Source organism: Vidua macroura, chromosome 11 (assembly GCF_024509145.1).
Source record: "Vidua macroura isolate BioBank_ID:100142 chromosome 11, ASM2450914v1, whole genome shotgun sequence".
Lineage (NCBI taxonomy): Eukaryota > Metazoa > Chordata > Aves > Passeriformes > Viduidae > Vidua > Vidua macroura.
In genome coordinates, this window is record NC_071581.1 from 19,862,011 (window position 1) to 19,886,729 (window position 24,719).

The following is a 24,719-nucleotide window of genomic DNA, read 5'->3' on the forward strand; positions in this document are numbered from 1 at the left end:
GTCACACAGGGGAAAAAACATCTTCAAGAAAATCCTGCTGCTCCTCCAGCTAAAATGCAGAGTCAGATTTCTGCCAATGGGTGGATTCATGGAATAGTGGGCAGAAATATTTCATCAGTCACTTTGCACATTGTGACAAATGACTCCTGAAACCCCATCATATCGAATATTTCCATTGATTTTGGGTGGCCAGCTCAGCAAGCACAGAAGTGTTTGATAGCACAGTTCAGACATTGCTGGTGTTTGTGTCTCTGTTCCATGTCACTATTTCATAATCATCTCATGAGAGGTTTAAGTGTTGCTGTCGGTCTGCTGGGTGTGTGCTGACTGTACTTGCAATCTGTCCTTTTTTTAAGGTGAGCTACAAGTAAACCTGCTGTATTGCTCCATGACACTAAAGATGTTAAGCTGCTCTAGTTAAAACCACTTGTCATCAAGGGCATCTAAAAATCTCTTAAAAAAAAAAAAAAAAGGACAACTTAAAAACTATTTCCCTGTTTGGAAAGAATAAAACTCTGTGGGAACTGTATAAACAGTTGTTTTAGCCGCTTTTTCTCTTGTTTTTCATAGAAAGAATTAATACAGACACATCATTTGTAAATCCTGTGAAAACAAGTTACGCAGAAGAAAGGATACCATAGCAGAATGAATCATTTATGCTTGTTTTGTTCTTCCACCATTACTGTGGTGTCAAATGAACTGGGTGCCATTTTAAATGTACCACGTTGGCCCCAAACCCAGCTGAAGTGAAAACCAGGCGAGTTTGAGCTGAGAAAAAAAAAAGCTGAACAAGCTCCTAAGCTGCTCATCCTCACCCAGGTTGTGTCTGGCCTGGCAACCAGAAGAACTGGAACTCAGAACATGGCATGCAACCTGACTCCCTGAAACACTGCACTGCAAACTGCCTCTTTTATGGCCGGCTTGGAGGGCTGCTGCCTGGCAGGGTGTAGTTTGATGTTTCCTTAAGCCAGGACTCTTTCTAGAAGACAAAAAAAAAAAAAAAAAAAAAAAGCAGCAGCCTGCAGGCATTTGTGCTGTGCTGCCTTTGCAGTGTCTTGCCTGATGTTTGTGGTGATTAGGAAATCGATGCCTTGAAAATAATGTCCAAAAAATGGTTGTTATGCAGCTGGATGAGTTTCTTGTGCACATATGTGTAAGGTTGGAGTGTCCTCAGGGGCAGAAGGAAATGTTTGGGGATGGGGCAGTTGGATTCTGTCAGGTTTGTGAAATCCACTGAAGATATGGAGGACACCCAGAACACAAAATAAAAGGTGGCTGCTGGGGAGTGGGATGGAGGGAGGTGTGTGAGTGCCCCATCGTGCTGCAGCTGCTCAGTTGCTGTCCTGTGTTTTAAAGGGCTGAAGAAGCTGAATTTGTCTCTCCTCACTTCTTTTTCATTGCTCAGAAGGGTCTGGGCTCATCTTTTGACCACAGAGTGAGCAGTTATTCCAGGCTTCCGTGATCTTGGGAATTCAGGCTGAAGCTGAAGGGAGTTTCGGTAGCCAGAAGGGATCATTTGCCTTTCTAAAATGTGAATGGTGAATCCACACAGAGTAAAGTGGGTGAATGTGGGTTGGTTGACTTAAAAAAAGGAAGTCTGGGAAAACTGACATAGAACTTAAATTTGGAACTATATGGCAGCATGCAAATAGGCTAAAACCCACAGGTTTTGTGAATCACTGCTATTTATTCTGTGCATTCTAGACTACAGCACTGATCTGGAGACTTCTTAGAATGGATCCAGCCATTTACCTATTAATAAATCCAGTTTCTGTAGGCAGTTGCTCAGACATACTGGTCTTTTCCATTCATGTAGCTGTTAAAATACTTGTAAAGTTAAGTGGGGTTTTGTTTGTAGGTAAACTGAGCAGTCTCATTTGTGTTTAGTGATCGACACACAACGTGCTGTGTCGTACAAAACTGCCAGATCTGTTATAATAGAAGTTGCTGGCCTTGGGCCATTGGATTATAGTCATTTGTCACTCTAATGCCATTTCAGCAATGTAGATGTTCATTTCCAAAGAATTAAACATGCTGGAACTGCGGTTTTTCTTTTTGATGGAAGTGTTTTATGTGTGATCATTAAACATACCACTGGGGATTAGGGAACAAAGGGTTATGCTTCATGGTGAAAAAAGTGTGTGTGTGTATGTACATGTGTGTGTGTTGGTATATTCAGACATTCCATAATAGAATAGTCTGATATTTTAAAATTGGCGTTCTGAAACCTATTTTTATTTTCTGAAATTGTGCCATAGGTATTTAAGACTGTGTTTTAAGTATTTCCAATAATGGGGCTGTGTTGGTTATTTTTAAAACACTTAAAAGGATTCTGTTTTGTTAGTGCTCATGTAAATATATTCATTAATGCTTTAATAGAGTAAAACTTTGAAGTACATTAGTCTTTTCATTTTGTATTTGACTCTCTAATACCTAATTTATTTCCAGATATTCCTGATTTTTTTAAATGTGTAAGAACTTCTCCTCCTTGTTTGACAGCATATGATTTATTGATCTTCAGTGTGTGCTACAAGGTCTGTTTTTCTTCACCTGTAGTTGTGCAGGAGGAAGATTAAATCACAGTAGCCCTAACAAAATGTTTGTGTAAGGCTTCTTTGAATCATACACCTTGTGAAAAAAAACATCTGTTCTTCGAATCAAGAAAGGCTTGTTGAGATTCTGTGCTAGCCACCAATGTCAGTGCCATAGGAAAGAAATGTGCCAGGGGCACTTTGGGGAATTTGCTGCTTGCAGTATTGTACGTGAATTCGTATCGTGGATGGAAGCTTTAAAAAAAGCACTGTGTGTTATTTGCATTGGAATTATAGTAGGTAAGAAAGGGATATAGATGAGCTGCCATCGAGGGTAATGTTAACACAAACTGGAAAACCACTTAAGGGAGCTGAAGTTTTTTTTGCTTTGTTAAAAAAGTAAATACTCCAAGTGAGGCTCAGCTTTGAGGTGGAAGAGAAAAATGCACGATCTGTAAGAAGCTGTAAAGAAGAGCTTGTCTCTAAAGGTTGTGTGAAAAGATGCATTTTAAAAAACATGCAAGAAAGTAGGTTTTCTTCAAAGAATTTTGTGTATGAAAGACTTCTTATTTTGTTTGAATTCCACTGAGCAGACCAGCAGAAATAGTTGAGTTATTCCCTCAGTGCACTGGGCATGTTTTTTCATACAACATTTAGGGACTGCTCTAGTGATTCACAGATTTCCTGCCTCATTTTTCCCCATGAATGTTGCACACTGACAAGGGATTTGCCACTGTAACTCAAAATACAGAAGTCGTGTATCATTCATACAAAGAAGTGAAGGCTTCTGGTCTGAAAATGTTTTATCTTCTTGGAGTGGGATGTCTTTGTAGGTACTGTAGCAACCTGTTAAAGTAGGTAAGATACTGATAATCCCTTGAATTCTTGGTGTAAGCTTTAGGCTGGATGGAGAGGGAAGTGGCAAAAGTTCATTTAATTTGTTTAATGGTAGAGACAGGCAATTAGATCAGTTGTATTCAAATAATGGTTTTGGACCATGTTACTTAGGGAGGGTATTAAGTTCAAAAGGGGGCTGGTACCTAGTGTGGGATGGCCTTGTCATTTTGAATGTGAGTAGATAGGGTAAAAAGGAGAGGGAAGTCAAGCAGAAAGGAAAAGAGTCATTGTCAGCACAGGTAACAGCTGAATTGCAAAAAGAATCAAGTTCTCTTGAGTTCCAGTCTGCTTAGTCTATCCATTAAATCTTAGGGGTTCTAATAATAGCTAGCTGACCAAAGAAAGGAAGAAATAGCACTCTGATGTCCTTACAGCATGGAAAACCTCACTTTTTGTTCTGCTGCTGCCTTTGGGATTCAAAACCAAAACCACAACTGTTTGAAGATGTCTGTAGAGCACTGTAGTTAATTGATACAAAGTTGGAAAAAAGTCAAAGACAACTTATTGAGGCAATTTCCACTTACTTAGGCAGTACTCACTTTCTTCTCAGTTAAGGGCTGTGACCATAGACCATTGCCCTTAACAAGAAGTTTAGGCTTCCACATTTCATCACACATAGTGAGAACTTGAAACAACAACAACAACAAAAAAAAGAGTTTATGCAGTTAGTGTGCTTTCAGAGCAGACAAAAATGAGATACATAAAATTGTCATCCTGGCATTGCAAGCAACAGAAAATGTAAGTGCAGCAGAGACAGAAGTGTGAAAGAGGAGCAGTCAGCTTTCAGAGCAGAAGAAATAAAGCTGTTGGATTTATTCCTCTCAACAGGTTCATGGTCTCAGTCTCTTGAACTTCACTGTAGTCCAGACATAGTTCTGAATTGTGGTGGTCACTCTTGCTGCTCTGGGTCCAGGTGGCACATGCTGCCATGGTGTTCCAGGTGTTGCCAGAGCTGAGTTTCCTCAATTGGAGAGGATAAAGGCAGTGGATGTGTATTACACTTGGCACTAATGATTGTCACGTTAAGGCTGATATGATTTTCTGATTTGATGTAATCACATCATTGAAATAGAAATTTCCCCAAGCTGTCATCAGTGTTGAGCCCTGCAGTGGTGTGGTAGGGCAGCTGTGCACATTTTTTCCCCTTTGCTTTGTGCTGCTGGCAGTGGTGGGTGCCAGGGGCTCAGAGGGTCCCTCCTGCCCAGCAGCAGTGCTCCAGTGGGGCTGAGCTGTGTAGCCTGTGTGTTTTCATGGTAGTGTGACTTCATAATTGGTCTGAATTCCTCCTGGATTTTTATAGTTAGGAAAGAGATGAGCTAAGAGCTAATGTGTTTTTAGCCATTTGGTATGCAAACCAATTTTAAGCGTGTGTGCTCTAAATTTATTTATTTTGTGACAGCTTGAAATAAAAAACACTTATAATTAGTGAACAACTGCTTATTGGCAGGTCTGAGTGTCCAGCACATCCAGTGTGTTTACTGAGTAGCCAGCAATATTTGTTAATGGCAGATATCTCTAATGTGAAACTTAAATCAGTTTGGATTTTCTATGTTCAGTTTGTGTTTTCTGCCTTATTTGAAAAACAGCCCTTTCGAACAATTGTGCAATTCATTGCTTTACTGAGTGTCATTGTGATTTGCGAGATCTCTTAATTAGATTTGGGACCAAAGGAGGAAATGAACAGACCCATGAGAAGCATGTTCTTCCAAAAACTGCCTAAGTTGGTGTTGTTTGGAAGTGGAAGGTCTCACAGGTTCAGAGTGTGCAGAAGTGTGAGGGTTGAGGGTGTGGTTTCATCACTGTTACTCAACCTTGTCTGCATTTTGGGCCAGATGACAATTTGGTGGTACTTCTGTGGGGTCTCCAAAGCCATGGATGGATGAGGGAGAGGAGAGCACGGGGTGCTGGAGATGCAGACGAGCTGGTGGAGCTGTGGGTGAGAGCAGGGACACTGCAGACAGAGCTGCTCCTGCCTGTGTTCCTGCACTGAGGCAGCTGAAGAGCCAGAGCAGAGCTGCCTGTGCTCCTGCTGGTGTCGATATTCCCGTTCTGAGCAGGCCAAGGAAGTGGTGACTCAACTCCTGCCTGCGTGGAGGGTACACGAGCTGTGAGTGTGCTCTGCTCTCTGAGCACTGGGGGCTTTATCAGTTTGTCAGAATATTCTGGTTTAATCGCTTTTTTACCTTCAGAAAGCAAAAGAATTTCAGTATCTTTGAGACTGTAAATGTGTTGGGAAATATCTGGAGTGCTGTTTTGTGCATTCTGTTCATTCATATGTACAAGAGAATTCTGAATGCTGACAGAGGATGTTGTACAAGGAAGACAAAGTAGCAGCATTATCAGTTGTAGTTTTTTGAAATGAGCTACTTGACAATTTTAAGACTTTTTTTTTTTCTTGCTGTATACCTACTGCCATACTCATACCCAATTTTTAATGCTGTCACTTAAAAATATGAGTGTTTAGTATGCTTACTGTTTGGGCTTTGGTGGCAGCAGTGTATTAATCTGTGCATTTGTTTTAACAGCTATGTTGCATCTACATAAAACTGTTTTGCAGATACTTAAGCTCTAAAACTGTCTCGGGAGGCGGTGGCATATGTGTGGTGTCCCAATTTTCATTTTTACTTGCAAACCCCTTCAAAATACAAAGTTGCTGTCACAGGCTTTGCCAGATCCTTGCAGGTTTCCACCTGCCACGTGTTGGGCTGATAGAGGAGGTGGATGGCTGAGAATGTCCTGGGAATCAGAACATGGGATGTTGTCCTCACGGGACATCCCACATCCACGTGTGTCACCTGCTGGAGCCCTGGAAGGGGCTGGAGTTCCTTCATGAGAAAACACAGCAAGAACCTCTGCAGAGCTAGTACTCAAACTTCAGCTGATAAAGAACTTAAAATATTGGAGACTTTATTTCTGTAGTGGTAGTTGTGTTTCATTTCTGTGATCCCCATGAGTCATTTACCAATCATTGTGTTTTTCACATATTCTCTGCCTTATTTTGGGCTGTTTCTTTATGAGATAATCCATTTTTGGCAGGTCACAACTCACAGAGGGGAAAGTCTCATTCTTCCTTGTTCCTGGCCACTTGTATATTCTGCTTGACACTGGTTCCTCACTTCTTTAACACTCCTTCCACCAGTGGAAAAATAAATAAAAAGTCCTCTGGATCATTTTTTCTCAATTTGACAGTAATCACCTCACTGATAATTCAGCCTGTGGAGAAGAGATGAGATTGTCAATCCAGAAAAATGTTCTAAGCATTCAGCTTTTCTAAAATTTAGGGTTGAGATGTGAAGTTAGGCCATCAAAAGAGGCATATGAGTCCTGGGCAGGTGGGCTTAGCTGCTTTCCAAAAGTGTTAATCTATGTTCCTTGTCAGAATAAAGTCCAGATAGCTAATTTTTGCCTCACCTATTCTTAGCTATCCTAAATCCTGCCCTGAGTAATTGCTTGTGAAAAGCATTGTGTGGGTGACTCGTTTGCTGAGGTGCTGTTAGAGAAAGATTTTAGTTTTCCACAGTGTTTAGCTGCAGTAATTCAGAGGCTATGCATTCTTTTCCCACTTTTCTTTATACTCCACTGTATTTTCCAGCTTGCTTGACAAATGGGAACAGCAATCTCCTCACTGGCCAGGTTGGAATGGTTCTCTTGGATGGGTTTATATTGATCATTTGAGGTATTTGTCCTCTGTGAAGATGAGAGTAGTGGAAATAAGCAAAGAAAATATCAAACATACACAAACTAGTGGGAATCTAATGAAGATACAAGCAGTCTGAATTTCACAGCTTTGCTTTTGATTGCTGGATTTTAGAAGCCTAATTTTTAGTGCAATTTCCATATTTAAAATAATAGGGTGCCATCCTGAATATTGGCTGCTGTATCTGCAAGGTTGGCACCTTCACCTGCATGGAGAGGGCACTCACTGTCCAGGCACGTGCAGCAGCTCACAAGACAGGACTGTGAGATACAAACTGCTGGATGGAATTAAAGAGATTCTTCTCCACAGTAGAAGGATGAAATGACTCCAGAATTTTGGGTGATAGTTCAGCTTTTGGAAGGGAGAGTGGTCTGGGAGGCACAAAACCCATTCTCAATTTTTTTATTTATCTCCTTTGCTGTCTCTACCAATAATTTCAGCTCCTCTGTCCAGCTCTTCATCTAACTCTTGTTCCTCATATTTGGCCTTTTCATGCCAATTGTAATATTTCTGAACTACTTACAACATGCCCATATTTAATCTGTTTCATTTCTTAAAATTCAGATTCTTCCTTTTTTTTTTTTTTTTTTTTGTAACTCCTAGAGCTCTACTTCTGACTTTTTAATAACATCACCCAAGTCTAGATCTGTTGGTTTTACTTCTTTAAGGCATGAATTTGAAGGATAAAAGCAACCTGTGAGATAAACTCAGATATAGTGAGAAGAGAAGAAAGGCTTTGGTGTGGCAGGGCAGTGCCAAGCAGCCCTGCAGTGTCTGTGCTGGAAACCATTCCAGGAAAGCCGGGCTTTGTTCGGGCAGCCCAGAGCATCCTGCCTGCCAGGGGAGGGATGTGCTGGCTCCTGGGTACTGCAGACCCCGGGGATGGCAGGGAAGATGCATGTGCTGGTTTTCCACCTTGAGGAACTGAGAGAAGCTTGTGGAAAACAATCCTTCAGGATCTTAGCTGCTGGAGTATCTGCTAAATAAAGATTTTGTAAACCACAGAAAAAGGTGGATTTATGGAATGTGCCTGGAACTTGGGTGGACAGCTGTGAGGTGTTCCAAGGCAATTTGCTATTTAATGTGGCCCAAGCAGTGTTCTCCAGATGCAGAACTGATTTTACCACTGTGTTCTTAGAACTTCATCCCACTGGAGGTTGCAGCTCTAATGATTTTAGTTTGGCAGAGAAAAAAAAAAAAAAAAAAAAAAAAAGGCCAGCACTAAGAGTGTTCTGCTGGGAAGTATTAGATAAAATTACTAAGGGATTGTTTTGCCTGCTCCACCTGTAATAAAAGAGTAGTTAAACTGGCTGTGTTCTTGAGGAACTTCATGTTCCAGCTTCTCTCTCCTCAGAGCTTATCATGCAGTGGTAAATCAGAATAATGCAAGTCTTAATTATTTTTGTTCTTCATTATAGGGAGAGTTTCCAATTTGCACGTAGACTCAATAGCTAGTTCAGTGCGAGAGGAGCCTGCAGAGCTTGAAGTAAATGTGTTTGCTGAGTTATGAGCAACCAGCCTGGCGCTGGTGTTTCCAAACTTTTAGAGGGTGTGAAGAGATAGAGCCTTGGCCAGGGGTTTTTTACCAAGCACTGTGCTTGAATTCAGAACTGAGGAAGGACCAATCTCCCTGTTTGGGAAGTATTTCTTTTTCATTTGATATTTGTGAGGGCTGCCAGCTTGGAGATTATGATAGGAAAGTATTTTTGTTTGGCTTGTATTTAGATTTAACATAGCAAGAAAACAGATAGGAAAATGTTACTACTTTATCACAGGCAGATGTTCTGTGGGTTTGTAGTGGTGGTGGAAAGGTGTCAGAAATTCCTTCTTTTGCTCTCCAAAGAGCCAAGAGTTGATGTAATCACCTCTCACAATTCAGTTACCTCCCTTGCTCTTGCCTGGAATGCACTTTGCAGGTATTCCTGCTGTAGTCCCCAAATGCCTGCTCTTCATGTGTGTTCCTACCTCGAGTGCCAGGGGAAGGTGCAGGGAAGGTGTTTTCTCATCAGGAACACTCGGTGGTGTGCCACAGGATGCAAATTAAAAGTTGTATATAGAACGTAGATACAGTTCTGTCAGGGGCCATTGCTTTATGGTCGTGTATGAGTGCTACAGTTGCATTGCCCTCCTTATGCTGTGATTATTTACAAAATAAGGTCGTGCCTGTTTTGGTGGGCTTTTTCTTTGTTGATTTGTGGAACAGAAGAGTATCATCTGGGGCAAATGTGAAATGTGAAGCAGCAGAGGTTTTCTGCTGGTGCAGTCCTGGACATGGGAAGATCAGGAGTCTTTGTGGAACAGCTCACTCAGAAATGCAGCGGTGTCTGTGTGACATGGGTTGGTTTTTATTCTTCCACTCCCTTTTTCTCCCCCCTGCTCACTACACTGACCATTTTATAGACAACTTCCTTGGGCTGGATGGACTTTGTGGCAGCTGCTGTTTGAAACAGAGGAGTGCCAACAAGCACCTCATTATTTGAAATAGAATGAGGAGCATACATAAACAGAACTTGTTTGGGTGTAAGAAATTGGCTCGTCTTTTGGCAGGATTTTCTATGGTTGTTGTTCAGTTTGTTGCTTTGATTTGAAGTATGTTATATAATTGATAAAAAGAGTACAGCCTGCTCTGCTTTTGTGAATATTTGAGTTAGAATATTCAGGATAAACTGGTGAGTGCTCCCTTAATTACATCAGGCTCTAAGGGGTCATTTGGTCATGAAACCTGTCCTTCCAGTAATGTGACAGTCACAACTGTGCTTCCCTACTAGCCAGAGATCTGCCTTTTCCTCTGACCAGAAAATGACTTTCTGAGGATGATGAATCTTTTTTTTTTCATGAAGGAATAAAACCCATCAGATTAATTTATGTGAAACATACAGAAAATCTGTAACTTTCTTCAGCTGTAAGAATTCTGTAATAACATCCAAAAAGCCCCTGAACTGGGGAGAAAAAATGAAAGGTTTGATCATGCACTATATTTTTGAGCCTTTGATAGCTTAAGTGGTGGGCAGGCAGAGTTGCACTGACTCATGGGCTTAGGTGACCTACATTTACCTAGCTCTGATCTTTCTCCAGGCACTATGGAGACGTGTTAATGTTCTAGTTTTGAGCTGCAGGCTAATGATAAAGGGCTGGCAGCTTCACTGAGAGTTTGCTTGTGATTTGTTGCATTTTCAGCTGTTAAAAGTTTTAATATGCAACTGCTCCACCTTCAAGTGTGGCTTCATTTGCATACGTTTGTTTTTATAAAAGTTGACTTCATTTTTTCGTAAAGAGGGTATATTGACATATGCTTTGCCTAAAATATTATTTATTATTTAGTAAATACATGGCCAGTGGTTTTCATAGCTCCTGGTTATGGGATGCTGATTGCACATTCAAAATCTATTAAAAGCCCGAGCAGCAAACCTGGTTTTCAGTTTCACAATTTTGTCTGTGCTTTTTTAAGCATTTCAGTAATAAGTTTCTTGAGATTTGTTAGTTTGTAAAACCTTGTCTCCAGTTAAGTAATCATCTGTGTAGTAAGACTTGATGAATTCCAGTTCAGAGGAAAGGACAACCTGTGGGAATGCTGCTTTTTCCTACATTTTCCATAAAAAACTTCGAGAAATTGGGAGAGAATAAAGGGTGAGGAAGCAATGCCTTGTTTGCTGCGGGGATGACTAATGGGAGAGTATTTTCTCTGCTAATAAAACCCGAGTGCAGTCATATGCATGTGCTCTTTTTTCCTTGCCAGAAAACACATTTCTGTCTGAATGCTTCCTTTTCCTGCTCTGCTGCAGCCTATCCCAGAGCTGTAAGAGTAAGTCCACTTTGTAGGAGTAACTTGGTGGGCAAGATTATAATATATATATATATATATATATATAAGTAGAGCTTAGTGGATACATCAGCTATTTCATCATTTCAGTTCAAATGTGAACTAGTTTGACTTGTTTAGCCTTCTGCTTAGACATTTAGTGGTGGCAAGGAATAATCCAGCTGTAAAAGCTGTATTTTTAACTCCTTTATGGAAAAGCAGTTGAAGTGGGAGTATTTGCAGCTTAAACTAGTTTGACTGAAGATCTGAAGCTCTTGGGTGGTAGATGAAAGCCACGTTAATGCTTTCTGAAAGCCAAAGTTGACACTTCATTTCCCTGGCTTTCTTGTAGCACAGGTGATCCCAGGATGATGATGCAGCAGCAGTGCTATTTCTACCTATTTTTCTAGGACAAGCAGCTGTGGAACACGTACTCACCCTCCTTTTATTCCTCCAGGACAGCCTTCGTGCTGCTAGACAGGAACACCAGTGGAGATTTCATTGCAGGCAGTGGGGTGTAACATTAGCATTCCTTTTTAAAGTGGTTAGGGGGACCACAGCAAAAACCAGGCAGCATGGGCAGAGCTTGCACATCAGGTATTTTAACCCTTTGGGGTCTTTTCCCCCTCACTGGAATTATTTCTGTTGCTGCTGCTTTTATCTGCATAGTTAAGATGTTGCCTAGTGATCAGAGCTATTACACAGAAATATGAGTACTTTTACTTTCATCTCTGAGTGCTAGAAAACAAATCTTCTTGGATAGATTTGTTTGGTTAATTCATTTTATGTAATTTGTGTTAAAATCTAGCTGCAGATAGTATCTTGAAGATGTAAAGGGGATGTTATTGATGAAATGATTTATTCCAAGTGCTGTAGAGTCTCCTGGAGTGCAGCTGGATGTTACACTGCTGTAATCTCATTGGAGAGATTAAGTTAGAAACTGATTCCAGTTTTGTTGTGACTGGAAACACCAGCGACTGACAATCAGCAGGATTTGGGATTTGCTCTAAGGAAGGTGTTTAACATGAGTATTTTTCTGAAGAGAATTAATGTTGGGAGGCAGGGATTCAATACAGGGAACTTGATTCCTTGCAGCATGTCAGACTGAGCATGGAAATTGGTGCCAGAGGCTCAGGAGTGAGCTGGAAACACTGTTCCAGCTTTAATAGTCTCATTCATTCAATATTCCTGACTTGTATTATAGAAGAAATATATGTCAAAAAAGGCTACACTTTTAAGAATATTCTCATCTGCAGAGTATTGGTGTAATTTTAAAATGTTAACTTGGAGAAGAGAGTCAAGATGCAGCTATTTTTTTATCCTCTTCAGTCACACAGGAAGCATTTCAGAACTACAGTTTTAACTGGTTCTTTGCTTATTTTTAAGCATTTAGTTGTGTAGTTTATTTTTTTTCATAGTCCCAAGAGTATGACAGTATTTTGCATTCAGTGCCCAAACTTTATTGCAAAAAAAATCTTGATAGGTGCAAATAAGGCAAACGAATTAAATATGAAGTACTGGAACACCCATGTCACCAGCAGCTTCATGAGAAAAATGCCATTTTAGAATTGCATAAAGTATGTTTAATTTTGCAGTTTTTTCTTTAATTAATGTGCTTGTTGTTGTTAGTGTCAGTATCGGAAGGGAAAGATTTTACTTGTGTCCTCTCTAAAACAATCTCATTTTCAGGTTTATTCAAGTATTGTTAGTTTTATTTTCATCCTTGGTCTCATACATGTAACATCTGCAAGAAGACATTCACATTTGAAACCCCACAGAAGTTCAGAACTTGTGTATGTTGAAGCCAGTGTTTAAAAACCAGGGTGGAAAGCAGCCCTTGTTAATAATTGTCTCTTTAAAGTGATTGGTTATGGAACCTCAGTATGGAAGATACTGGATGGAAAATATATAAATATTTGATTGTGTAGTGTAAGCAAAGCATTTTATTATGTTGGTGTATGTTTGCTCGCGTGAGTTGAATCAGGGGAAGTTTAGTGTGTTTTTTAACACTGTACATCTCTGGTAAATGGTCAGACTGGGTTGCTGCTGAGGGTTGCAGAATGGAATCGTTCCATCAATGTGTTTTGGGTTTGGAGCTGTTTATCCATCCCAGAGGAGAAGTTTGGTAGCCTTGATGAGGAAGTGGAAAGGTAGCAGAGGTAGAGCTGTCCTTTGTGTATCATCCCCTCTTAGCAAGAATTCCATGGAGACTCATTCTTCCCACACACCCCTGCCCTCCCCCCTAGGAGGTTGTTATTCCCCATCTGGTTTTTTATACAGTTGCAAGTGGAAGGTCACTGGGATCTTTTGATACTGTTCTGAAACTGCTTTTAAGGTGTGACAGAAATGAAGCTCCCCGGGCTGAGGCATCCTAAGGGACCTTTGAGCACATTCAGTGCAGGCTCTGCAGAGTTCAGTTATCCAGGGAGAGGGAGCAGTGAAATACGTGCTCCCAAAACCACCAAAGATTCCTTCCCAGGACCCAGGACAGACAGACAGCTCTGACGGAGGCTGTGGAGAGGGTTTGAAAGGAGAGGGAGGGCAGATGGGACTGAATTAAGCCTCTTAGGGATTAGGTATCTTTAAAAGTAAGTCTGGGGATCTCATTACAGTTGGAAATTTTCAGAACTTTCTCCCAGTGTTCTCTTTAGATTTTCTTCCACATTCAGTCTTGGTTGGAGACTGGATGTCCTAAGCTTTACCCATGTGCTCATGTGAGTGAGCACTGACACCATTGACTACTGTTTAATGTGATTTTCAAGCAGTTGCATTTTTGTCTGAGGCTATAAATCAAATTCAGTTTTTGAAATCAGCAATTGAATGTTAAACAGTGTCAGAGAAATTTTTTTTTTTTTTGGTCTTAAAACAAAATCTTTGTAGAGCTATTAATTAAACCTCAGCTTTTCACAGGTAATATTTTTAAATATTTTGGGTTTCTATGTTGCCAGAACCCCTGAGTTTGTGTTACTGATGGAATAGGCCTGGCTGGTGCTGCCTGGGCCAGGTGAGCTCTGTGCTCACGTGCAGTGCCCGCCCTTCACTCAGGGCTGTGCAGTTGTTGGTGCAGGTGAAAGGCTGTTGCTGCCTTGGCACAGCAGTGATGGAGCAGGACAAGCAGCTTATCTCCAGCACAGCACAATCTCTCACCTGCTCCAGGGCTGACCCTGAGCTGTCTGTGTCTGACTCCCACTTTTCCTCGGAGCTCGTGAAGTCTGTCTGTTGTCCCCGGTCGGGACCTTGAGGTTGTTGTGACGTACAGGATCAGGGATTGAGACAGCGTGGGGCAGGTTAGCTGGGCATTAAAGCCATCAGTTCCATGGAGTTGTAATGGGTGTGTGTTTCTTACACACTTGAAAATACTAAAATCGGAATTGAAAGCATCTGAAATGAGTTTGGCCAAGCTTTTAACACGTGCTGATGTGTCTCTGGCATGTGTTAAAATGTTATTTATAGAGTGGGGGAGAAATTAATGCTGATCATGAGTAAGTAATTTAATTAAATTTTTGATGTTCCAAGCATTAGATTTTAGTTGTCAGTTTGGAAAAGAAGGCAACTTTGAGAATTTTGAGGTTAGGGGGAGTAATTTTGAGGGCACAAACAAGTAGGACCCCAAAAGCTCATGCTGATAATGAGGTTATTCTTGTAAGGGTGTGCTACTTTTTATAAGATCTTAGTCTGCTCTGGCTTATAATTTCTTATTACTTGGGCATTTAAGTAAAGGCTGTAAAGCCTTCAAAATTTGAATTAATGGTACAGGGTAAGTACTGCAGCTGATGCTGTTTTAGAGCTAAACAAGTATTTTCTTACACAGGTAACTTGTAGAGTGCCAGGTACACTGATTGCTTGGGATGGATGGATGGACAGCAGGCAGGGAGTTACAGTGTCTTTCAAATTGCTTAAAATACATTTTTCCCCCCTGAATCCTGTCTTTTTTTGGTAGGGATTGCCAAGGGATGTGATATCACGGTTCTTTTTCACTTGAGTGCATAGTTATGTCTTGAAAAGGGTAGAAAATTCTGTCCAGCTTGCAGAAGTTATTTCTAGAGAGATGAGGCTGACTGGAGGCAGAGGGGGTTGGTTAAACTGGGCAGGTTTAATGGCATCAGTCCTATGGGCTTAAGTTTATTTGGAAACATTTTTTCTCTCAATTATCATGCAGGGATCTTTTAACTGGTGACTTAATTCTGGTGTAAAGCATTGGTAAATAAAATCAGATCAAATTCTGTTTATTTCAAGCCAAATGGGGTGGGTTTTTTGAGCTTTAGTCTGACTAGGATGAGATGTTGGTAAATATTTAAAGTCCTATTTTATATTCCACAGGAAGAGTTACATAGACACAAATTTCTTTATATGAATACACCATTAAACCAGTTAATTAATATAGTATTAATGATCACTTTGTTCAATTTTTGTCTTGTGTTTCCTCATTAAAAAAGAAGCTCAGAAAGAAGTACCACGCCTGTGATACTTTGCTTAAAAATGTTGGTTAATGAAATGACTGTATTATATTATTAGATGGAGAAATTAGGGTTGGATTTATATAACTTTAGATAGACTACACTTGAGATGGTTGTTTTGTTCTGTTGTATGACAACATGAAAAATACCTCCTAAAACATAATTTTAGTGATGAGTGAGCAAGTGATTTTCTTCTTTTTAAATTCTGGTTCATATGCTGCTGAATAAAAATGCCTTGGTTATACTGAAAGTATAAACCAAGCCTGAGTCCTGTGCCAGGAGCTGTGAAGCTGCTTGGGTACAATTTAGGCATCTGTTGGGTTTGGGTGTTGGATTCTCCTTTGGTGGGCAGCAGTTGGCTGAGGGAGAAGTTTTTGAAGCATTAAATATTTCTGTTTCACTCTTTGAATCACAGATGATCCAGTTTGTTTTGACTGTTAGGGTTGTTTGTAGTCTAAACCAGATTACATTACTAGTTTTTTAAAAAACCTGAAGGCCATTAAAATGGGCACACTCTGCCACACGTAAAAGTGCTGTGTGTATAAATCACTTTCTGTGTAAGAAAACGATGGTTTGTAATTGCTGTGGAATTTGACTTTCAGTTAAGCTTTGAGATTTATGAATGTAGATGGCTGTGAGTCATGTAAACAGCAAGTTCCATTGGAATAAACCACCTAAAGTCTGGGAAAAAATTCTGTGATTGGGTTATTGTGTGTACAGTGTGTAGCAGCAGCCTGCACTTCAGAAGAGATGATTTCCCAGATTCTAGGAATTCTTTTCTCTGGCTCAGCCCCCACTCTGGTTTGTTGTGTCTCAATAGAGCCAAGCTAAGGATTTATCACAAGCAAGAGTCGGCACTGCTGAAAAAGCTTTTCTGGTGGGAGGAGAGCAGAGGATTGTGCAGAATGGCCCTGGGAGAACAGGGAGATAAATGGGAGTGGGGGCTGTGATGTACTGGGCCCGGCTGACCTGCTTTTATCCACATGCCAAGAGTGGTGCTTTTCAGTCCTCTTTGTCTGTTTTGTCAGTTTATTCAGTTCCTTCTTTAACTTCTTTCTGTCCTAATATCTGTCCTGAATGTTTGGGTCAATTACAGTTGGAGGTGGAAGTTTATAGAAATTTCCAGGTGCTGTGAAATGCCAACAGCTCAGGCCTTTTTACTGGGAATCTTTTGTTTTTCTGTAAATTAAATTTCTCATTTTAGTGGAATTTTCTTTGTGGTCTTGTTAAGTACTTTTTTTTTTTTTTTTTTTTTTTAAGAGAGTATCTAGATGCAAAGTATCTGAAAAGCTGCAGGAAGATAATGCTGAGGAAATATGTTTTATCTTAGGTTTGCTATGGAGAGTTTCAAGCACAGGAATAACAGAATTGATCATTTTTATGTATTTTCCTACACCTGAGCAGTTTCAGTTCTTTGTGCCCTTGGGTACACTTAGTCATGTGTAACTCCTCAGTTTAGCAGAACTCTGGAGAAGTAATTCTTGTTTTTTTTTCATTTTGTGAGTTTAGAAGGCAAACCAGCCTTTGCCTGGGGCTTGTATGAACTGGTGCAACTGTACCCAAAACATGGTTTTAAACTGGTCACAGGATGAGGAGCAATTTGTGATCACCTCCAATGGGAATTTGAAGGGAAATGCTTTGCTTACAGTTTCAGAGCTTGAAGTTCTTTGCTAAAGATGTAGGAAGGAACCAAGATGGGAGTTGGGATGCAAGGCAGAGTTTCTGACTCCCAGCATATGGGTGTTCTTTGAATTCTAATATCCTAATGGATTTTAATATGAATTTATTAATTGTGTTGAATACAAATAGTTCTTTAACAAAGATCCTTCTCTTTTATTTTTAGTATATTTTTGGGGAGTTCAGCCCTGATGAATTTAATCAGTTCTTTGTGACTCCACGATGCTCTGTTGAGGTAAGATCTACTTTAAACTTGTTTTAGAAATAACATTTGAAAGCTCCATCTCTTTGTGTGAATTTGAAATACAACAATACAAATATTTGTCATTCACTTGGCTTGCTAATTTACAAATTGAAAATTTTATTCAGTAGTCTTCTTTCCATGTATGTGGATATTAAGTCAATTTTTAGACATAAATTAATGATTTCACATTCTGCTTGTCATCTTTCAGAGCTGGACTAGCTGACAGTAGTGGTGGGATGTTGATGATGAATTTTCCAGCCTGTACCTCAGTTTTGATGTTTTTTTTTTTAATAGGTGGATACTGCGAAGTTTCCCAGCAGAGTTCTGGGTTGTAAGGTGGGCTTCTAAGTCTTGGGAGCTTTTTGAAGCACAGGGATTACTATTTTTGGCCAGGTGGAGCACTGCTGACCCTCAGAGCTGTGCTCACAGAGAAGGCTGTGTGTGAGGTCTGAGAAATGCATTAATGATGAACTAATTAGTGACAGAGAAAACCACAGAGTGGGAACAGTTGTCTTTGTGTGTTGGAGTTCATTACATACTCACATAGTATTGTAGGCTCTTATTCTCTGTAGTTCTTGGTAGACAATCCTGAAACCATTTTCCTTTATAGGGAGGAGTTTTATCCCATTGTCCTCATCTCCAGACTTGAAAAATAATTTTCCTTTGGGTCCATTTCCATGTATTTCCTCCAGACATTTCCATTCAAACATTTCAGTCATGCTTCCATCCTGCCCTCTCAACATAAAGGAAACAAGCACTTGAGCTGTAGATGGGGAAATCCTTTTGTCACAGTTTACAAACCATTGTTAATGTGACTTACTTTCCTGTAGCTTAATTTTCCAAGGATAATTAGTGTAATAAACTGCTGAACAATGAAAGGGCACGAAGGGAATGGGGTGGGGTGGGGAGTGAGGGAAGTTCAGAAAGGAAAAAGAGCATTTCTTCTTTTTTGGGGGGAGTGCTATGTCTCTGGTCTGTGGGAAGCAGAAGAGATCTTTAGGTAATTCTTGTTAGCTGTGATGATCCTGCTGTTCTCCCACCATAATTGCAGTCACAGCAGTGGGACATTTTCATCCCATGTAGTGTCACCTGAAGTGCCCCCATCAGCTTTTTCAACACTTACTTTGGGGATGATGAAAATGTCATATCTTGACTTGTGCAAAGCTGTTCTCAAAGTATGAATCTGCAGCACCAGAACCAGTGTGACTTCATTTTCTCAGTGTACCACTTACTGGTTAGCTGTCAAAATAAAGAGCTGTTGAGCAATGTTCCTTAAGTTCGCCCTTGATCTGGTTCAGTTCAATGTTTTAATTACCTGGATGATGAAATAAAAATGATGCTTATTAGTTTTACACTAATTGGTGTAAAAAATTGGTTTGAAAAAGGCAGGGTGAAATTCAAGAAGGACGAGGCAGAGATGATAATGCTGCAGTGATGTTTGACACACGTCGTGCTGGGGACAGTCCCCACATGTGCTGCTGTCCCTCTGAGGTCCCTTAACCACACACCTAAGGGGGACTCTGGCAAGGGAGTAGTTAAAGCTAAAGGGAGATACAGGTTGGATATTAGGGAAAAGTTTTTCATGGAAAGAGTGATAAAGTTCTGGAATAGTCTGCCCAGGGAGGTGGTGCAGTCACCATCCCTGGATGGGTTTAACAAAGCCTGGATGTGGCACTGGGTGCCAGGGTTGAGTTCAGGTGTTGGGGCTGGGTTGGACTCGATCTTGAAGGTCTCTTCCAACCTTGTGATTCTGTTGTCTAAAATGTCCCTTTTACATGTGACATTTTTGACACGTGTTCTGTCTCTTACCTGTTGGCTGGGATGGTTCACATGACCCAGTTGAATGGCACAAGTCAGCTTTGCAAAAGTGCTGTTGATTAATGAGATATGTTGGGGACCAAGAGGCTGACTACTTTTTAAAAATCTTCTTATTCTCCGAAGGCTTTGCTTTGGATTAAAACAAAGATTGCAAGGTGTATCATGAACTGTTTGTTATAGACATCTAGAGTCGTTTTTTTAGCTCTAACTAAAATTATACTGAATCTGTGTTCAAAATTAATATGGAGCTTGGCCCACTGATTCTCATTTTTGACTTGAAAAGATGATATATTAAGATGTATTGAGGTTCATAAATGGATTTACAGCATGTGGGGTTTTCTATATACTTTTGCAGTGGAATTTCAGGAATATTTTTCTTGCTGCTTCTGGTGCACTAGTGTCTGCAGTGCATTAAAAGGTGATATGTGAGTATCTATAGCTTGGGGAATTGAAAACCTCAATAAAGAAGTCTTTTATTTGTTACAGCATTGGAGTTACTATTCAGAATAGCATCGTAAAGCTGCCCTGTCCCCTCAGTGCTGTATCTCCCACTGCAGAACCAGTTCCACGTTCTCCAGGAGCTGCTGGCACGCAGTGTGGCAATGGCTGCCAGTTCTGCACTTTGAGCTGCTCAGGAGGTTTAGGGGCAGGTGAGGGGGGTTAGGAATTGCCCACCTGTGGTTACACCATAGCAAGGGTTCTGTCAGCCCTGAGTCCATGAAACAATGGCAGTGTTTATACAAGATGTATTCACTCTGTGCTCTGGGTACTTTATGCTTAGGCTGATCAGTGTGTCCAAGAATCCACCTTAGCTGAAACATTTCAAGGGCCACCCTGGAGCAGGCGGAGAGTCAAAAGGTTTAGGTGTGATTGTTGGCTGTGCAAAAGTTGGTTTCATCCTTTCCCAGTTTGGTCTATCTTCAGCTCTTTCTAAAAAGAGGATATGTTCCTCATCCTAAAATGAGTGGATGAAGAAAGATTCTGATGCTGGGAGGTGAATTCATTGAGAGGTTGGTGAGCCTGTAGTGTGTAACCAAGATAATCTTTATCTCTCAGTACTTGTGGTAATCTGCAAGGACGCCTGGAGCTGCAGTGTGGGATTTGATAAATATAGAAGCATGAGTTCAAGGCATCCTCTCTGAAAATCAAATCTCAATGATGATGTTATTTTTAAAGGATTTGGATGTTTCATATGAAACTGACATGAAATGTTCATAGATTTGCTCTGCCTTTAAATAAGTTTCATTTCTTTTTTGTACAGCTCCCCCCATACAATGAAACAGTTTCATGTGGTATTAAATCCACAGGTAAGTTTCATGATGGTAAGAAATCAAGATTTATTTTTTTTTTTAACTTCAAGGTTTTGGCACTTTCCTGAGATTTAATGTAACCTCTCTTTAAATACAATTGTTACAACTTGCTCAGCACCTACACAGGCACATATTAGGCAGGGTTATATCCTGGATTTTTAAACTTCATTGAATGAATATCTGTGAGAGGTTTTGAAAATCCTGCATTGAACTTCAGCTAATTACAGTGGGCATCTTATTCCTCCTTCACTGTGCTACCACACAGTCAGAGTCCTGTGGAAACACTGTAGGCTGTGGCTGTGAAAATGAGGGGGGCTGAAGAGCCATAGCATGAGTATTTTCTAACAGTTACAGCAAGACTGCTCTGCAAGCAGTGCTCTGTTCTGTGTTCCCTTTGACTCTTGTTTCTGCCTGGCTTGGCTATTTTTCTGAAGAATCCTGGTTTGTTTTTTTTTTAAATCTCTTGATGAAAGTGTGACTTGTTTTAAAAATAAATTACAGAGTTTCCCTTTTAAAGCTGTAACACTCACAGGTTTCCTCTGCCTCAACCCATACCTCTTAAAATCTGACCTTGCTTCAGAGTTGCAAGAAGTGAACAGGTAGGTGGGAGCTGCCTGGGGATCTAGATAGTTTTAACCAAACTTCCACAGAATTTTAAGCTGCAGGTAAATTAATTTTTGGTTTGCTCCTTTGCTCCCTGAACCAGAGGAGAGCAAGGAAGCTGAGACTTAGACAGATGTATATGGAAATGACTCCAGATCTCCTTGGAAAATCATGGAAGTATCTGTCTGAACATTTCCCAAAAGTGCTCAAAAGAGGACCAAACTACACATCAGCGTTTAGGAACACCTGATCATTGTGCTTAGAGACTTTGGCCTTCCTTTTCAAGATAAACAAGATAGGCAGTCAGAATGAAGGATCACAGGTCTCATTTGAGAGCAGATCAGCAGCACTTTTGACAATTCCAGAGTTTTATTTAGTGCAGGACCAGTTTTAGGATCCTGAGTAGTTCTAAATAGGAGTTAGAAAGGTTCTTTATAAAGACCATGTGGTGTGAATTGTCTGTTGGTGACAGGAGCATCCAGTCATATATTTCTTTGTCTAACTGGATTTGAGTTTTGTTCTTTCAGACTGAGATTTTAATGTTCACAAGCCATACAGAAAGATGGTTTGTACAAATGTCTTTCAGATCATTCCTAGACCTTGAGAGAACCCCTCCCAGCTCTGAGATTAGGTAATGACAGCAAATTAGGTTTTGCTTGAAAAATGTCTTTAACAAGCTTGCACTGTACTGTGCATGCACATTATCACTGTGATGGCTGCATAGGAAGCTCTGCAAACTAAACTGGAATGCTTGGTTTTGCAGAATATTTATATTTATATATGATGACACACACTTACCATGTTACCATTCCCCATAGTCTTCATTTTTTTCTGTACTTATCTTCAGTGTTTAACTTTATTACAGAGTCAGAATATCTGTTAACACCTACTAGGAGTAATCAAATCATGGCTTAAGCTCTAATATGCAGAACTCTGTTCACACTAATTAGTACTGTGCATTCACAGATTTTGGGGTTGTACATACACTGTCCTTGGAGCATCTGTTGGTGCTTGTTTCAATATGTGTGCCATGTTGTTCATGGCACAGAGATCTGTTCCAGTCCATTCAGAAACAGAGCTGTGAACTAGATTGAAACAAAGATGCCCTGAAGCAAAGTGGAAAGTCAAAACAAATAAGAAAAAAAAATTACCTCTTATTTTTCTCAAATGAACTTGACACAATCTTACAGCAAATGAGCTTCTGCCAGTCATTCCACAAACTAACTGTACAGTAGCTATTGGTATTTATTATTCTAATCCTGCTGTAAGGTACAAAGATTCATTGCTCAGCTGTAACTTCCTAATTTGTGTGTTAAATGCTACAACATCAGTTATGTTCCTGGCAAGGTTTCAGCCTATGATGTTCTGTAAGGGATGTGTTCTGTTTTCTGCTCCCCACTAGCCCTGAGTGGGCTCTTGTGATTCTTTAGAGTACAATAAACTGATAAATTCACCAAAACTAGGAAAAATGCTCCCTTAGATGATGTTTTTTGCCAGGTTAGCTTTGGGTCACACAAGTGCTGGGAGCTTGCTGGGGACAGGGGAGCAGGACAGGGGTACAGAGGTGACAGCTTTTACCTTGGCCTCTGATAGACTTGACTGCCCATGGAGGGAAACCACATTCTTTGTTTTAAAGCAATTACTATTTTCTTGAACTTGGATTTTGGAAATGAAGTAGTCCTGGGTTATTTGAACTGGTAGGGACTTGAAATGTGCCCAGTAATTGATTTGTATCAAGGTTGGAGGAATATTGGATGTTACCAATTGTTGCCTGTGCTTTGTGCTGTTGTAACAAAGGGTACAAAGAACCAGCTCTTGGTTCATGCTTGAGCTGAGGAGTCATTCCAGAAACAGATGAGCTAGTGAGGAATGGTTTTGTTGTGGATTTATATCCCTTAAAGCCCCCAGAACTTTGCATTTGCACTCAGCTGAAGCAGCTGGGAGCTGTGTGTGCACAGCCAGCTCAGGCTCTGTGGCACTGCCAGCCTCTGGGGCAGGAGGTGCTGCCTGAGCTCTCCCAGTGCACTTCAGGCACAGCTTCCCCCCCTCTCTGGCTCCAGGCTGCTGATTTTTTAAAAAAGGAACTTCAGCCCTCTCTTCTGGGTGCTGATGGCTCGGCAGTGATTGCAGAAGTGCTTGGTGAATGGCAGACAGGGTGTTAAAAACGTTTTCTCACAGGGAGAGGGGAAAAAATTAGAAATTTGAAATTCATTCTCTTCCTAAGATGATTTAGAGAAACCAGATGTGTGTGGAATTTCTACCCTTTTTTGTTTTTAAAAAGTCTCCTTTAGTCTGACTGGCAGCACGATTGAAGTTGAGATGTGACCTGTTTGCTTCTCATTTAGTCAGATTAATTGATCAATGCAGAAAAGCAATTAACATCTTTATAATTTGTTCATTAAATCATAATATGTTGGTATTGCATGGATAAGTCAGACCTCAGCACATATTGAATGTTTGTTACTCTTCATTTGATAGTAAAAAATGCAGATTATTGTTCCTTTCACATTTTTAAAACTAAAATATTTGTTAGCAGATTTTTCTAGAAAATATCCAGAACTGCAAAACTTCTGTATTGACAGTCATATATCAAAATATTCCCTACTAGATTGTTTTCCCAGAGGATTATTTCCTTAGGTGTGTGAATATCTTACTTTCTGGGAATTGTTGGTTGCTTTTTGTTGTGTTTAAAAATAATCCATTTCATTTGTAGCGAGTCTGTGATGTACTTGAAAATATATAAGTTGCACAAAATCCTAAAAGTTTAGTGTTTTATCCAGTTAATTCCTTTGGAATTAATACCTAGTGTTGGTTGGTTCTGTAGGAAGTCTTAAAAATTGGAAATGAGTGTTTTAGCCCCCATCGTTGAGGAAACCCAAAATATTAAAATGTAATGTCTTTGAAACATAGTATGCATAGCATAAAGACCTGCCAAGATTTAAAATGCCAGCTTACCTTCAAAATTCCTGAAGCCGTTTCATTAATTTTATATCTTTACTCAGTAGTTACAGAAACAGTTGTAGCTGAAGTACTCAGTGTTACCACTTAGCACACATACATCATAACAATAAATAAATTCCAGGAAATTGCAGAGCTTGGTGACTGAAAATATTTTGTGATACTGCAGCCTGCCATGAGAATAATTAGTTCCAGGGCAAATAAATAAATCAATAAAACAAAACACAAAAACTGTTCATAAGTTTTCAGTACAACTTCTCTGTACAAGTTGAATGCTGAGTTATGTTGAGGAATATGTTATATTTCGTGTCATAAAAGCCTGGATTCATATATATCATTACTCTCACATGATAATAAATTTGTGTTAAATTTAAAGAAGTTACAAATGAGCCTGGAAGCTCAAAAGCTTTAATTGCAGTGTTCCATGCAATTAATAAATGTATTTTTCAGTTATTTTTGGTTGTGATAAATCCCACCAGAAAAACCAAACCCAGCCCCTCAAAAAGCAAACCTCACGTATGGAAAAGTTAAAAAAGGGAAGAAAGGCTTGGATTTTGTAATTGGCATTTGAACAGACTGGTTTGAAAAAAGCGTGGAATTAAGTATTCCACCATATTTTATAGGCAATTATCCAGTAATTAATTTAATGCAGGTTATTCCTATATACACTGGACTTCAATAGTTTTTCTTATGAGGGGAATTGAATAGAGATTATGTCCAGGAGCTGT

At 40.0% G+C, this 24,719-nt stretch overlaps 1 protein-coding gene across 1 annotated transcript in view; it reads left to right on the plus strand.

Annotated features, from left to right (window-relative positions):
- Positions 1 to 24,719, plus strand: part of USP10 (ubiquitin specific peptidase 10) — a 47,217-nt gene that overhangs the window by 2,242 nt on the left and 20,256 nt on the right. Inside the window, exons 2-3 of the mRNA XM_053987426.1 lie at positions 17,225 to 17,293; positions 20,382 to 20,427. Of these exons, the coding sequence (XP_053843401.1) occupies positions 17,225 to 17,293; positions 20,382 to 20,427 (115 nt within the window). The remainder of the gene's footprint in view (positions 1 to 17,224; positions 17,294 to 20,381; positions 20,428 to 24,719) is intronic.